Source organism: Poeciliopsis prolifica, unplaced genomic scaffold (genome assembly GCF_027474105.1).
Source record: "Poeciliopsis prolifica strain line A6 unplaced genomic scaffold, Auburn_PproV2 SCAFFOLD034, whole genome shotgun sequence".
In the NCBI taxonomy this organism is placed as follows: Eukaryota; Metazoa; Chordata; class Actinopteri; order Cyprinodontiformes; family Poeciliidae; genus Poeciliopsis; species Poeciliopsis prolifica.
The window spans coordinates 642501-659725 of NW_026562409.1; the positions used below are offsets into that span (position 1 = coordinate 642501).

Here is a 17225-nt window from a genome sequence, read left to right on the forward strand (position 1 = left end):
AGCTAGATACTTAGCTTTAGTTGTAGCCTTACTTAGCTAGCTAGCTTCTGATTCCCTTTGACGACTTCGAGAAAGCAGAGCTACGATCTCCTCCAGGAACTCCTCTGGGAAAGTTGGGTAGCAGGAAGACTGTGGTGAGGTCTGAAGGACTAACCCAGACTTAAATCTAGTTTTAGTCAGAGACGGTTTGGTTGGTGAGAGCATGAAGATCAGCAAGAAAGTCCCTTTGCTCCATCCGGTGGATGTATGCTTGTTCTCTAAAGTTGATGCTACCACCACCGATTCTGACTCAGAGTTGCTGATCCCAGTCCAACAGACCGTCTGGAGTCTACAGATATGTCTGGAGTCTACAGACTGCCTGGGCACTTTTGTTTGGATATGGCTATGAACTGGTTGGACTGAGTCGGTTTTAAAGGACTGGCTGCAGGTAAGTGGGAACCAGACAGGAAAAGGTCGGATGTTTGGCGAAATGCGGCGGAGAGACGACGTCGGACAGAGAGGTGGTGACCCAGAACAGGACTCCAGAAGGACCAGGGGCGTGGCCGCTAAGGCCCTGGGGGCGGGGTTTAGTTTCCTAATATGGAGGGAAGCACTTTCATCAGAGGATCCAGTGGGTGGAGCCTCTGGGTTTGGGATTATGGACGCAGGAGCGGCTGTGAGCGGCGACCCACACAGCGAGGCGGAGAACGACGGTGACGGATGCTACACGGCGCCGTCTCTCTGCCGCCGACGGAGAGCGGAGGGGCGGGGCTTAGGACACGAGACATCCGGGAAATAAAAGCAGCGAAAAAGGACAGACATCGAAGTGCTTGTCAACTTTGACGGGAATAAATATCTCAGTAGATTTATACATAAACATGCAAGTCATTTTTTCTCTCTTTGAAGTTATTTACAATAATTACAGAACACAAAGATTCCAGTTTCAGTTTGACAAAATTGCGAGCATTCAATATTCAATATTACTACTATTATTTATGATAACATAACTCCTTTTGTACTTCTTTAAATCATGGAGTCGTGGTAACCTCCCTTTTAAAAGCTTTTCTGTTTCTCACTTTGTGTGAAGCCGTTCACTCTCCTCCTGGGTTTTTGCAAATGTTTTTCTGCATTTTATTTGCCTTTTATGGATAGAATTATAACAACAACAACTATAATAATAATAATGTTATTTATGTGTATTTCTTAATATGGCAGGGACTATGTGGGTGTGGTCTATCTATTTGACCCCTCCCCTAACTCCTCCCACTCAGGAAAAATAAACACTGATACAAACCAAATACTGTCTCGCTTGATGAATAGAGCAAAGAGACGTTTGGATCAAGCTTGAAAAAATCTAATCAGTTCAAAACAAGTCACAACTTTTACTGCAAAAAAAAAAAAAATCAAAGTTTTCATGTAATCAGAGCAGGACGCAGCAGGCTCTGTTTCTGAAAATCATCGCAGAGCGGGTTCTGGCCGGACTGACCCATGTTTACTTCAAAGAAAATGACGACAGCGTTTCACCGCGTGTGGAGAAACGCGGCGGATTGTTTGGTGATCAGCGAGTTGATCTGTGCAGCCCGAACCCGTCAGGATGATCCACTTTCTGCTCTGACAGGAAAACGCCCACAGGAGCAGGAATGCCATGTACACAGTCATACAGACGCAGTATGTTGGTGTAAGATTCACATGAAAATATTCATATATTGTTGTTTATATATTGGTCGCTGCAGTCCGTCGTCACGCCGCGGACAACGCTCGCTGGCGCTTTGTGGAGCTGGAGTATCAAAATGTTTTCATTTCAAACTTTGTTCTGGAAAACATCTGAATTATGCAAACATCTGGATTCACATGCACATCTGCAACAAACTGCATGTTTGCGAACAGATTAGTTTGGATCAATCCAAGGCGGGACGTCAGGTAGATGAGAAAGTTTTCTGCAACCATCCGAGCTCCGATCCTGACTATGTCCTCTTTTGGTTACAATCATTTAGAAATTCCCATCTTCTAAATGTTGCCTGGTGTTCGGCTGAGGAAGGACATTTGCTCAACGGATCTCGGCTCATAATTCAGAATAATAACAGAAAACTGGCCTTTCTGTTAATTATTCTGGAATTAAGTTGAACTTTGACTTTTATTTCTAGAGTTTTCCACAAATTTACACATAAATATACATCATAAATAACAATAATCTATAATTTGAATAATTTCTATTTTGCTCCTGCTGCAGCAGCACATTGATCCGGAGGTGTGAAGACGACTGGTTAACTGTACAGGAAAAACAAAATGACACCAAAACAACAAGAACAAGAGCAGTAATTGAATAGAAGAAGAAAGCACCACCGTTGTCTCCGGTTATGATTATGTGCCATATTTTCCACTAATCAGACTACAAACTAGCATCTAGAGAAAAGGAACTGGAGGCAGACGTTGTTCAGATTGGTTGGATCAACTGATGCAGGGAGAGACCATCATGCAGTGAGGGCTGGTGGTGCGTGGGGGGGATCAGGGCAGGCTTTTCACTTCTAGTGTTGCTTTTTTAAATTGCTGTATCTGTTTGAGGAACCTCTCGGTGTAAACTTCACTTGCTTTGTGCTCTTCGATTCTCGCGGCGGACATTTTGAGAACACGAGTGGGAGGGAGAAGGCTTTGGTTTGAATCAAACAAACAGTGAACGTCGCGTACATTTAGGGCTCTGATCCTCTTAGTTGCAATTTTTTAACATTTTGTGAAAACAGCTGCAACCCGGCGGATGCAGTCTGATGCTTTGCACGATGAAACAAACCCGTACTGCCAGCACACGCTCACAAACACACCGTCTTCACCGAAGACGCAGGGAAACATGCTGCACGCACAACGATGGGTGGAGGAGCAACCGCAGGTCAGCCTACAGGCGATTTCTCAGCAGACAAAGGGTGGAGTAAACAAGCCCAGCAGATAAAGGCAGGGTGAAATCCAGCGAGACGTCCAGACGGACCTGAATGACCGAAGCTGATGGGAGTTTAACCTTTCACACTTAAATAAAACACTCAATTATGTTCCAACGAAACGCGTCTAACAGAAATACTGAAACGCAGATCAATTAGTAACAGGTAATAAGTTGTGGCTAGTAGCTAATGTGCTAATCAAACAGGTCCGATGAGTGGTAAAGTGCACGGTAAGGAGGGCGGGGTGGGGTACAAAAACACCTTCATGCAAACTCCACAACGCTTTGCATGCCTTTTTTATTATTAACGTTATAATTGTTACACACAGCAGGATGGAGGGAAGGTCAGACTCCCAATGCGCGTCGCCATCTTTTTATACAACCAAACGACTACAACACAAGACAACTGGACCGGGAGGGCTGGACTCTCGGGCGAACCGACCCTCTGGATCATTTTGGTGACGTCTTTGTGGTTTGATGTGTTTTCACGGGCCTGATGGATGAAACAGGAACTTTACAGAAAATACAGACACAGAACACAACGTCACTGTCAACAAACTGGCTGGTGCTTTGACGGCATCCTTACACCGTTCATCCACCTCGACCACCAGGACAACCATCAACTGTCCAATAGACCCCTGGCGCTGAGGGAAGGAAAGCGCAGCTAACTTTTAAAAAATCTGATGAATGAGATTACAATGAGATTTTGACTTGCTAAGTCATTAAATCCACTACTTTTATTTACTGTTGGAAACAGCTAAAAACCAACCACAACAGATAAGAAAGGGTCCAATCATTCTGAATTCACAGACGGGCCGTTTGAGAGATTTGTTGGAATTTGCTGCTGGGAGAAGACGGTGACACTTTGGTGAACACAACAGTTTTGGTTTATTGAAGCTAAAGAATAAATTAAATAGACCCCAATCTTCTCCAAACCTGAAACTAGAACATCAAGCGCACCACAGACATCTAAAGCTAACAATGCTAACTTCTACATCTCAAGAAAAAACACGTTTTCCACTAAACAACGACTACTTCCTGGACTCTGAACTGAAGCTTATTGCTCTGGCAGAGTGTGGAGGGATCTGAAGGTGGTTTGTCCTCCAGCGTAGGCCTCAACAGAAGTATGATGACCTCTGCATCACAGAGCCTGAGCGCCTTCCTCCAGAAACCTCAAACCCAACCAGCATCCTGGCAAATCATGAACACCTCACCAAACATTTCCCAACATTTCAGACTATAAAAAGCTCAGTCTGAACTGATTCCTAGCAACTCAGTAGATGCTTTATTAATGGAAGAATCCTTCAGAGTTCAGATAATCTGAGCAAATTTGTCAAATGTGACATTTTGAAAACATGCAGGTAAAGATTTCCATGAGGTGCCATGAGACTGCATCGCTCTGTAAAACTATTTGTTTGGCCATTTCATCCAGTACTGCTACCTTTCAGTAAACCCCAGATTTCAAACACAGTGAAACATTCCTGCAGCATTTATGTTCTTAGTATTGTAAAACCTGGGAATTTGTCCCGGTGAGTTCAACACTGCTAACACCAATAGCTAAGTGAAATTAGCTCGTGGTTCCACATGGTTAGTTTGCATTCTTTTTTTGCAAACGCAGCAAAAAAAAAAAAAAAAAAAACCTGTTTAAACTCCAGGTATTTAATTATTAGATAAAATTTCTTAACTGGAAATATCCTCCAGGTTAAGAAATATTCACTTCCAAATTAATTTGGTTCACAATTACAGACTAATAAAGTACAAAATATTACACATAAGTACTTTTTGTGTTGTAAAATGAAATGTTTTTATAGATATCTTTCCTTTAAGTTAAAATTAGCCAATGATTTGGAAGAATTATTTATTTTTTAGATAAAATCTATGATTAGGTCATGAAATAATTATTATTAATTAATTAGCTAATCCAGTTTAACAAGGATTAGCTTAGCTAGAAACAGCTTTCAGCAGTTTAAAAAGTCATTTTCTTGCTGTGTTGCTTCGAGCCACAAACCCTTCGTTGTATTTTCTGAAAGCTTTTCCACCGTACTGGGCCACCGATGTTTTTCACAGTATCTAGAAAACAGAAGATGAACCTTCAATAAGCTTCTGCACAACCTACACAAACACGAGCTAATTCTACACCATGCAAAGCGGCTCAGACTAACACTACCACTGGCAGTAGCACAACATCCATGGGGTCTGTCTCCATCAGAAGTTAAAACATACATGACATGTTCATGTTGTGACTGAATGTGTGTCACGTTGATCCACCTTCCAGGGAAATCACCCATAGAGAATGTGAACTGGCTGCAGAAGCTGCCGTTCTCCCAGCAGGGGTCGCTGGAGTCATGCAGGCTCCTGCATGAGTGATGCTCCTTCACATTATCTACAGGAATGAAGCCTTCATGTGTGGCAACCGAAACATCACAGCTTTTCCAACACAAACACACCGGAGACACGTCGGGTCACACAAACTCACCGTTAACACAATGTTAAGCAGATACAGCACAGGACACGTCACGCACACACCGGAACAGCAGCACGACAAAAGCAACAGACCGCCATCGAAACGCAAACAGCCGCCGGACCATCGCCACACCCGGATAACTGGTAACTGGTTTCGCCTGTTTGTTGGTTTCGATGCGTTTCGGTTATTTTTTGTTGGCTCCTCGAGAAGAGCAGCTTGAGGATGACGGCCCGGCTTTGAACAGATTCTCATAGGGACAAGTCGTCTTTCTTGTGTCTAAACTGCATAGATTAACTGTCCATCTCCACCCAGCCCTCAGGTATCACCTTGTCGCCCAGCTGGCCAATCAGAATAACCAGGACGGTCAGAGACCCTCTCTCCCAGCTCTTTGGTTGGATCGAGGCAGCAGTCAGGGGAGTCTGACCTCCCCGTCAACGCGGCTGTGAAAACATCTGCTCAGGGTCCAATCGGTCTCCGGTCACCGGCTGGCCGCGGCCAATGAGAGGTGGACCAGCTGACGGCGAGGCGCAACATTAACATCGTTCCCCAACTTCTGCAACCTTCGGGTTTTCTACATCTATGCATTCGCTGTTTGTTTTCTGAAATGAACGTGAGGAACCCGAATGACAGATTTGTCCCTCAGGACTCGAACCCAGCAGCCGCCGCTGTCCTCAGACTCCCGAAAACAAACTAGGAACTTCAAAACATAGAAAACAGCCAAACAAACTACAAAGTAAAAGTTATATTAGAGGTTATCATTTTTACAGGTAGCTAACCCAATACATTTACATAAATAGGTTTATTTTCCCTCTCTTGTTGTGTGGATGAGTCACCTATAATGTGGTGTTGCTGTTTCCTCTTAGCTTTTTGTACCCCACCCAAACCCCTGTGTTTCCTCTGATTGGTGATTGGATTTTCTCTTCCTAGCTGATTGGTTGTCGGTCTTGCATTTGTGTTTCAAGTTTTTTGTGTTGTCGTTGCTGTTTCTTTTCTCTGCTGGCTGTCGGTCAGTCGGTCGGCGTCAGTCATCATGGCAGCAGGTGGAGGAGCGTCTCAGAAGCCCAGCGTGCCGCCGATGGTCGACGCCAGGACCACGCCCAGGATGACGCAGCAGATGATGATCATGATCTTCTTCTGCAGGGCGACAGTAGGAGGCAAATGCATGAATGACGAGGGAAGGACATTCACAACCACTGTTTCATTTGGCTTTTCCTGATGTTTAAAACGTGTAGCGTTGTGTTTTTGTTATTCGTCTGAGGCTGAATTCCCTGCACTTTAATCCGATTCCAGGCTGTTTGTCCACAAAGAGCAGCTCAAAAATGGAACTGCCCACAAACCTGGTCTGGGTTCGGTTGACGGGACCGGACAAAAGCAGCACAGGGCATTCTGGGTAAATACAACTGAAACAAACATGCTAGGCTGGTGTGTCTGAAGAGCCATTGCTCATTATTAAGATTATTGGAAAGGGAAATTTGGACAAAAATTCCATAAAAATCTGTGCGTGAGTTTGGACCTGCGGTTTCTGTCTTCCTCAGGGCGGCTGTGCTGCTGTTTCCACTGGTTGTGCAAATTTCCATTTTTTAAAGACAATTTTCTCACCAAATAATGAGAAAAGCAGAACAGAGTCTGAAAGCATGCTAGCATGGTGAAAGACTGAAATGTTAAAGATTCAAACAACTGCTAAAAACAGCATTTTAAGTTCAGACTGGATAGTTTGAGTCGTCTGATGGGAATGCAATTCATCTGCAGCTGAAATCTCATTCTGGGCATTCATTTCCTCTAAGACACTGAAAGACCAACAGGAAGGTTAGCGTTCCTGGAGTCTGCAGCTGGATTCCCGTCACTTGTCGGTTGAAGAGGCGCCGCTGTATTTGGAAGGGAGCGGATGAGACTGACTGTCGTGCACATGAAGGAGTCTTCAGACGTTTATGGCTGTTGTCATGAAGTGTCTTATGATAAATGGAGGAAGAGCTCCATGGACATATTTTAGATTCCGATTGGACAAATTGGTGCCTTCTAGCATTTTAGCTAGGCTTTTGTTAGCTGTTTGAAAAGGAGCCTCCTGGGTGGACAGCGGGGTCCAGAGCAGAGTTTCATCAGGAGGGAAGCTGGAGCCTTACCTTGCGAGCCTGGCTCTGGTATTTTACGGCCTTCTTGGTGTCGGAGACGGCTCGCTCCACGTAGTCGACAGAGTGTTCTACGTTGTACTCAATTCTGTCAATCATTTCTCCCTGAAACAAACATCTGAATTTAAACGACACCAAGCAACTCCTCTCTGGGATCAGGTATGTTTCTAACACCTGTGGCATACCTGGCTCTCGACCAGCATGGCCATGTCCACAAACATGTCGTGGAGCTCACGGATGCTGTTTTCCAGCTTGATGATCTCGGTGTGTCGGGTCTCGATCTCGTTCAGGGCCTGCTTGGTCATCTGAGAGTCCATTTTGATCTGCGGGACAAGTTTACAGAAGCAGATTCTGTCTTTTCTGCTCCGTCACAGAACGTCAAATAAAAAACCTCAAAGGAGTACCTTTAGAAAAGAAGATAAAATCTAAAATTTGGGAAATAAATTGTAAATTATTAGAAAATTTTTCCGCAGATTAAATCTGCTCGTCTCAGAGAAGAAGAAAAACTATACATCTACAACATTTATTGACTTAAATTTTATATTATGAACATACAGTTAAAAATGTTTGGCTAGTTACTAATTAGCCAAACAAACCGCAAATCCAAAAATCCAGATTTGCCGGAACAGTTTTGTGATTGGTGACAATAAATATATTCATTTAAATTGGGGGATTAGCTAAAACTAGCTTCTTAAAGAGGTGAAATTAGCTACAATTAGCTTCAAAATAAGTTAAAATTGTTACATAAGATGAGAAAGCATTTACAGATGTATTGTCTTGGCTTTAGCTGACAGTTTAGCTGAAGTTAGACTTTGAATCAGCCTAAGCTAGGTTACAGCTAATTGTGCTAGCTGCAGTTAGCTTTCAGAGTAGTAAGGATTATTATCATTATTTATTTATTTATTTTATTGCAAAAACAGAACAAACATAAACAACATATAACACTCTTAATTACAAACAGATACATTTACAACAATAAAGGGCTTTATAGAACATAGAACAATTATTTTACAATATTAACATCCAATCGCTGCTCCAGGGTTTTATTTCCTTAAGGGCATCTAAGATTTGAATGGCTTTGGCATTTGAGCTAATTTTTAAAGATTCTATATAAATATTAATAGAGGATAATAAAATCTTAAGGTTAGGTTTGTGCTCTGAATATTTGGAGGTATGAATATGATATTTACCGTAAATAATAAAAAAGTTAACAACGTATAATAACTTTGTTTTAACAAGTTTACATTTGTCCATCCCAAACAGTTTATCCTTAGCTGTAAAAGTAATGTTTACATTTTTTTGATGAAAATAATTTGTCATATCTCTCCAGAATATTTTGGTGTAATTAAAATCCCAAAAAAGATGAACAAGAGTTTCTTCATTATTTTTACAGAAAGTACACATAGGATCCAAATCCCATTTATATCTTTTTATCAAAAATGTTTTATTGGGATACACACTGAATTATTTTACAAGAAATTTATTTTATTTTATTATTTATTAAGTATTTTTAGGGAGCAACCAAGTCCATTTCCAATTTATATTTTCGAAAATTCTGGACCAATAAAATACACAAGCTGGTGAAAAAACCATATCTCTTAATAGAATATTTCTTAACATTTTGTTGTTTGCTTTCTTACTTATAAAAGGACAATCATAGTCAATATAAATGGAATTTGGATCAAAATAGTAGTAAGGATTATTTCACTGTTAGCTAGAGTTGACTTCCTGATTAGCCTTATTTGTTAAATAGCATTAGCATTTTTAATTTAGACAGAGTTAAATTAAGCTTATGCTTCCACCTACATTTTTTTGGTCTTTGTGATTTTACTATTAACCTGAATTTAAATGTTTCTGTTTCTGTATTAGTTTTCTTCTTTTTTTCAGCATAGTTAAAATTTTCGGGTGATAATATGGTCAGTTGGTAAAGAAACTTTTTGTTTTCTATCTTCACCTGTTAAATGAAAGTCACAGGTTCCAGGTTTAGTTGCCTTCGGTTTATTGGCAGTTGGACTGACTTACCTGTTCAGATCAACTCCACACCTGCTGTAAATCTGAACTACTGACCTGTGCTGATTGGTCACCACACTGTGACATCACAATTCAAGTGGCTTCAATCAGAGTAGCTCAGCTGTCATTTGCAGCCAGGTGTTTTGTTAAATCTCTGCAGTCACGGCCGCTTTTAATTTGAAGAAGAAAACAATATGAACTCCTTCAGAATAAAAGCAGTGGCGGCTTTTCTTCAGCTTTCCTTCCCATGTCCAGAAGCAAAGGCTGCCTTCACTTGATGTTTCAGCGCACCTTGTGGCCGTTCTGCGTCCTGACCACATGATGATGCGTACAGGAAGCAGAAGGCTCCACGTTAAAGTGACTGCAGGTGCGGTGCTTACATCATCGGTGAAGATGGCCAGTTTGCCACTCTCCAACATGTCCTCCAGCTCTTCGTTGGTGGTGGTTCTTCCAGCTGCAGACAGAGCAGAAACAATGAGATTATTCAGAGGAGGAAGCTTTCACATGGCTCAGCATCTTTGATCCTTTAAGGTCCAACCAACAGAAGGAGGAAGATTTATGAAGCAGGATTTCACCAACAGCAACCAGCTTAGAGATAAAATGTTTCTGTTCTGACCGCCTCGGGTCACAGGAGCAAGTTCAGGAGGGGAAGTCGAAATATCGCCAGAATAACTCCAAAATATTTAGAGAGTAAAATCAAAATATTACCAAAATAAAGTTGCAATGTCACGAGAATAAAATCGCAAAATTACAACTTTTGGGTTGCTTGCAGTTCACACAGATCACATAAATGCTGCATAAGTTCAGAAGTGAGAACGGCCAGGCGAGAAAACAAACGCAGATTTCACAAGAAACCAGAACGGAGCGTCAGGGGTTCTGGTTTGTTGCTCCTGGTTTGTTGCTGTCAGTTTGTTGCTCCTGGTTTGTTGCTCCTGGTTTGTTGCTGCCAACTTGTTGCTGCTGGTTGTTTGTTATTGGTTGCGTTTACCATCTGCCTTGTTGCGTGTTGAACTCACTGATCTCCAGCTGCCTCTGGATGCGGTCCTTGCAGCGGTCGCGGTACTTGGACTGCGTGGTGTTGTACTCGGTCATCACCTCCACGAATTTACGCGACAGCGTCGAGTGCTGGAGAGAGACAAGGAGGAAAACTGGTTGAATGTGGATGAACTGGTTTAACTGGGAAGGACTGTAAACCAGAGCTGGAACTTCATGATGTACATCCAGATGCTCACAACTTATTTTTGTTGAACCAATCATTTGGACATTCCTCAATGGCTCTTAATAACTTTGGTCAAATATGATAAACAACCAAAAAAAACAGCATATTAGGGAAATTGTAGATAGAAAAAAGGCAGTAAATATACTTTCAAAAACGCACAAAATTATATTAAAAACTTCGAAATTTCTACTTTTTTTCTTGAATATTTCAGAGACTATCTCAAAATTGTTTTCCTTTGTTCCATCTGCAACGGCCCCAATATGCTGCTGTTGTAGTGGCTGCAGTTCCTTTCTTGTCCACTGGGCGGCAGCGGACATGACGGCTGCAGCCAATCACAGAGTATGAGGAAGTGTCGTTCAGAAGGAACTTTGAGCAGGAATGAATTGCAAAGCTAGAAAATAATGTTTTAGTGATAAAGCTGCTACGTGTGAGGATCTTTGGTGTGAGAAGTGAAAGCTGCCGTCTGGCTGTAACATGCGTGTCAGTTTGAACATGTTTAATCAGCAGCAGTCACATAGTAAATAGGGACTTCTGCTCAGCTCTTCTGATCAAACTTGTATCATTGGCTGACAGACTTTGTAGCTTGACTCGTTCTGGAGAGGTTTACCATCTGGTAACTGGTTCTATTACATGACGGGTTTGAATGTGAGAAGGCGTTGCCACGACCGAGTCTGGACCCGACCCACCTGTGTCTTACGGATCCGGAGATCTGCTGATGATCTGTTGAGACCTTCCTCCTGCTCGATGCTCTGCTCAATTGCTGCAGGAACACAAACATGCAGACGGTGTTATAATGTAAACCGTTTAATTCTGTTTTTCTGCTCCACAGGTTGGTTCGGTTCTGACCCGCCTTCAGGTCATTTATCGTCCACCATCGTCTTCATGCACATTGATTACTCCTCAAACCAAGACAAATGCTGCGTACAACCGAATCATCCCAGATTTCTCTACTACGGTGAGTGAGTCTCCAGTGATTGTAGCGTAAAGTAAAAACCTTTCAGGACAAAAATCACAAGTTGCTTCAACAAACAAAATAACAAACACAAAAAAAGCAAAGACAGATTTAAAAGATGTGCTTTTTCCTTAAACCTTCACTACTTCAACAGTCTAAGACAGTGTTTCCCAACCCTGGTCGTCAAGGCTTGCTGCCCTGCATGTTTTAGGTATTTCTTTGCTTCAGTCCATCTGATTTCAGTTGATGACTGATTAACAGGCGGTTATTGAACTGCAATCTGCTGAATCAGGGACATTAAAGCAAGCAAACCTCGAAAACCAGTAGGACAGTGAGCCTTGAGGACCAGGGTTGGTCTAAGCATCCCGCTAAAGCAAAACAGAGATGGATTGAAGACAGCAAGGTGGAGGTCCTGCAGTGGCCTATTCAAAGCGCAGTCCTGCTCACAGCTGATCCTCTCGAACCTGACAGAGCTGGAGCAGGTTAACAAGAAGACTGGAGGAAAATGCAGCATGTGTAAAAAGATTGTTCAGTTTCAGCTTGAAGTGAAGGAACTGAAATGTGCTCCATCCTCAGCCTCACCTCACCACGACTGCAGCTGCAGCGCTTATTTACCCAGGAGAGCTAGCTTAATTACATCTTCTCACTGAGGATCTCTGTGATCACTGCAGTTTCTAAAGAAACCATCCAGGAGGAAAAGCCTGAACCACATTTGACCAGCAAGACTCTCAGTGAGGTTTTCTGAGCCTTCGATATGCAAATGATGAGAACATTAGAGACGAAGTTTAACAACGTCTTGGATCATTACTTTATTCCACCAGTAGTGGGCACCGCTAACAAAAGTTAGCTGTGCTAGTCCTGAAGCGTTAATCATAAACATTAGTTCTGCTATTGCTAACACACTGCACCAATGCTGTATTTAGCAGAAGCTAATGCTAAAGCGCTAACTTCAAATCACATTTTATCTGCCCTTGAAAAACTACAACCTTTGAGCACCAATTTAAATTTGACAATAATTTTCATGTTGTAAGATATTTATATGTTTATATCAAGCTTTTGTGACAGTTATGTTTCACTGTTGTAAAATCTAAATGTAGATGTTAGGGTTTTTAAAATTATTTTACTCATGAAACAATTTTACAACTTGTTTTTCTTTTCTTTTTTTTTTTATAAATATGAGTTTACCTGATTATTTATCAGTGTTTATAAGGTATTGTAAATAAATCATACAGTTGTAAACCAACAAATTGGGCAGACGCCAGTGAATATTATCATTATTGAATCTCCTCTGGCTTATGAGTCTGACATAATTTAAGAAAACAAAGCGCATAACTCTAAATCTGGTCATTCTCTACAATTATTCTTTAGTTGAGAATTATGTTTCACTGAGAACAGAAATCAGAGGGGGATATCTCCAGCTTAACTGATTATATTTAAGCAAATCTTCTGAAGTAAATTTTGTCTTAACATTTTCACAAATGACAAGGTCTTAGCTGGGCTGTGACATCATTAAGTATGCATTGTCCCAATTGGAAAACTACTGTACTGCGTCCTTTAATCCTCAAGCAAATGACGCCATAATTCACCTCATTACCAACTGTGGCCGAACTGATGCAAAAAAAATAACATAAATATAGGTGCTGTTGTGAATTATCAGTGCCTAACAAGTGCAGATATGAAAAAATATCCATTTAAATATCCAAGACCGTAAGTTTTACTTGACTCTCATTAAAATGTGAATATTGTGTTAATATACCTGGAGGGCGCAAAGAGTTGAGACAGAAAGAAATTACTGTCAACGCTTTATAGAATATCTGAGTTGATAAATATCTCATAAATTGTTAGTGTGTGTGTGTGTGTGTGTGTGTGTGTGTGTGTATGTTTATAGACATATATTCTTGTCTCACTGCATTTTGGGGTCGGGGATCAGTTTACCTGCACTATGGGGACAAACGGTCTCAGGAATCTCCTTAATGAATATAATTACCTGTTTGCAGAAATGCTCAGTGTTCAGCATTTTGGAGTGGTGGGAGTCAATGTCATGTCCTGATATTTACCTCAAAGGATTGTTTGTGTGCGTTTTCTGGCCCGTGGCCTGGCAGCACCCTGCTGGATTCACGATGACTCAGCAGTATCACACCACCGATGGTCTGTGTGTGTGTGTGTGTGTGTGTGTGTGTGTGTGTGTGTGTGTGTGTGTGTGTGTGTGTGTGTGTGTGTGTGTGTGTGTGTGTGTGTGCACTGTATTCCTGGTTGTTGTTGTCTTTCTGTATGACAGTGAAATGAAAACTGGGTGAGTAAGCAACAGATTGAGTCCTCATGTATTTTTGACGACGTTTAGCCCATTTAGCTGGAAAAAACTGATGCATGCTTATTGGTTCTTATGTAAGAGTCTCACAAATTATAAGAACTCAGTAGAGCTGCAGTGAAACTATCAGAAAAAACCAAAAAACTACAATTTAGACTGTTTTTGCAGAGAACTGAAAAACACATCAAACTGCAACTATCACTTCAACTTTAATGATTAAAACAGTCATGGCAAAAAAGAAAGTTCAATGTCTTTCATGTGCAGGGTACAAATTAAATGGATCTAAAAAGATTTAAATTTTGCAAGTATACAAACGATGACAGACTTTATAGGTCATTATTTAATGAAACAAAGATGAAGCTTAAAGTCTGTCCTTGCTGTTTTCATGGGAATTAAGAGTGAAAGTAGCAGCCAAGAGCTGCAGATCAAATGCATTGAATAAGTGATCCTATTCAATGTGATCACCTCTACAAAAGGAAGAGTTCTGGCAGCAAACACAACGCCAAACTGGGCAGACATCAGCAAGGAGCAAATGTGGCTGCTCATCAATCTGTAAGAGTTGTGAGGCCATTTCCCGTCGTCTGATGTCCGTTGTCGAGCACAGAGAAAGATTATTCAATCAATTTGCTGCAAAGTATTTCTCGTCCACTTCACTCTAAACGCTACTTGAAGAGTAAGAGACAAATAAAGAAATGGACAAAGCAGTGAAATTGCTAAAGGAAATTTTACACTATAGTGTTTAAAAATATTTTTCTTGTCACAGAATTCTGTGATTTATATTGTAACACTTAAATATTTCAGATTATGAAGTGGCTTATTTTAATTATGAATTATAATTTAAAAAAACAAGGAAACGATGTGGAAATTTTTTTTTTCCTTAAATCTAATACTTTGTAATAACTGGAGTCTTTTACATGCCTGAAGTTGAACTTTGACCCCTCTGGTTTACAGGATTGTTTTAAGTAGAGACGGGACTCAAAAATTTTAGTTATTGCTAAATTATTATAATTTACATATATTTTAATATTAGACATGTTGGCTCATTAACAAAGACAGATATTGTTTCTAACTGAAGCACAGCACGAAATAAATCTGATTAGTTGAGTTAAGCTTTTTAATGAGGTAACGTGTGCGTAATAAATTAATCTGAATTATAACCTTAGTTTTCATTTTGCAGCATTGCAGGTTTTCATGTGAAATGTTTAAACTCACAATGTTTTGCCAAGATGTTAGACTTTGATCATGTGGTGCATAAAATCATAAATGCATGTAATGATTAAATCTCAGCTCAGTTATGCTGACATTTTCTTAAACAATTTAATTCATAAAACCTTTATTTGCAACTTTAAAAATTTGAATTTAGTTTTGTTAAAATCTGTTTGGTTTCTCCCTCATGAATGCAATATTATAAATCAGGCTTTGCTTCATCAGGAGACCGGACTCTGATGTAATTGTGCAGTTAGACATGAAAACAGAATTAAGTAATTATGAGGTTTTTCCGTCAGTGAATGTTTTGCCTCCCAGGAAATATCAGTGGCTGCAGTTCCCCGTCGTTCTAAGGTGCCATTATTTTGGGTTTTAGTATCGAAATATATATTTTTTTATTAAAAATTATTTATCCGTCACAAGTTAAGATGTTTGACCTTGTCTTGAAATCAGATATGGACCTTGGAACGTGAAGGTATAGAATCGCTAGCTTAGAATCGCTACCACAAAATTCCCCCAAATTAAAATTCCAAAAATAAATTTGCTTAATGGAAAAAAAATTTTGGGGGGGAAAAACTAAAGTTTTTTTTGAAAGATGTTTTTTGGCTCTAGTGGCCTTAATTTGATAGTTGAAAGGAAAGTGGGTAACGAGAGAGGAGGAAGACATGTGGCAAAGGTTGCCAGGCTGGGAATTGAACCTGCGACAGCCGCGTCGAGGAACACGGCCTCCATATGTGGGTGTGCTCAACCGCTGCACCACCACAGCGCACCCCACTTAAGTTTTTACACAAAATGTTTCCTCTATGATGAGGTGGTTTTTCAACCAAATTGAAAAAGAATTATTTCATGAAAATAAAACATAAAAACTTTTTTTTCCAGGATGTTACCACTGATGAAACCCACAAAGAAGACGAGTGGAAGTAAAAAGATGCAAATGGTTTTTGGTTTATGTTGCTCCACCAGAGCTTTCACAGCATCACACAGTTCATAAAAAGTTATTCCAACTCGGCCTGTCACAATAACAGATTTTGCTGGGCGATAAATTGTCTCAAAAATTATTGCGATAAACGATAATATTGTTTGAAGACATTTTTTCATTGATTTAATGGAAATTACGTACTAATACATGCGATTTCCTGCCAAAGATAGATACACTTTACTTTCAAAAGACACTTAACACTGGGACTGATACACAAAATAAATAAAACAACTAAAAATAAAAATAAAATAGACTCTCAGTCTCCATTAACAATAAATGTACTTGAATAAAAACTGAACAACATGAAGCCAAAGTGGAAATAAACACTGCATTCAACCAAAAGAGTGCAGATTATGAAGTCTGTATAGTTTATTGCCCTTCAGTAATTATTAGATTTAAATAGAGAAGAATCCGACTGAATGATGCAAAAGTTCAAACTAAAGGATTTTTTACCCAGAACGACAATCTGAGAACGTTATTCGTTCTGAGATTGTCCCTAGTGTGTTACGGTAGATCGTCGTGTGTTACGGTAGATCGTTGTGTGTTACGGTAGATCGTTGTGTGTTACAGTAGATCGTTGTGTGTTACAGTAGATCGTTTTGTGTTACGGTAGATCGTTGTGTGTTATGGTAGATCGTTTTGTGTTATGGTAGATCGTTTTGTGTTACGGTAGATCGTCGTGTGTTACGATAGATCGTTGTGTGTTACGGTAGATCGTGTGTTACGGTAGATCGTGTGTTACGGTAGATCGTGTGTTACGGTAGATCGTCGTGTGTTACGATAGATCGTTGTGTGTTACGGTAGATCGTGTGTTACGGTAGATCGTGTGTTACGGTAGATCGTGTGTTACGGTAGATCGTTGTGTGTTACGGTAGATCGTGTGTTACGGTAGATCGTGTGTTACGGTAGATCGTTGTGTGTTACGGTAGATTGTGTGTTACGGTAGATCGTCGTGTGTTATGGTAGATCATTTTGTGTTACAGTAGATCGTTGTGTGTTAAGGTAGATCGTTGTGTGTTACGGTAGATCGTTGTGTGTTACGGTAGATCGTGTGTT

General features: G+C 40.6%; 1 protein-coding gene across 1 annotated transcript in view; it reads right to left on the reverse strand.

The window, feature by feature from the left end:
- LOC129373782 (syntaxin-1B) overlaps window positions 1–17225 on the reverse strand; it is a 50820-nt gene that overhangs the window by 925 nt on the left and 32670 nt on the right. The window contains exons 5-10 of the mRNA XM_055051868.1: window positions 11411–11484; window positions 10522–10630; window positions 9886–9959; window positions 7681–7818; window positions 7490–7600; window positions 1–6503 (exon numbers count right to left, since the gene is read on the reverse strand). The exon at window positions 1–6503 is cut by the window's left edge and continues 925 nt beyond it. Of these exons, the coding sequence (XP_054907843.1) occupies window positions 6423–6503; window positions 7490–7600; window positions 7681–7818; window positions 9886–9959; window positions 10522–10630; window positions 11411–11484 (587 nt within the window). The 3' untranslated portion in view covers window positions 1–6422. The remainder of the gene's footprint in view (window positions 6504–7489; window positions 7601–7680; window positions 7819–9885; window positions 9960–10521; window positions 10631–11410; window positions 11485–17225) is intronic.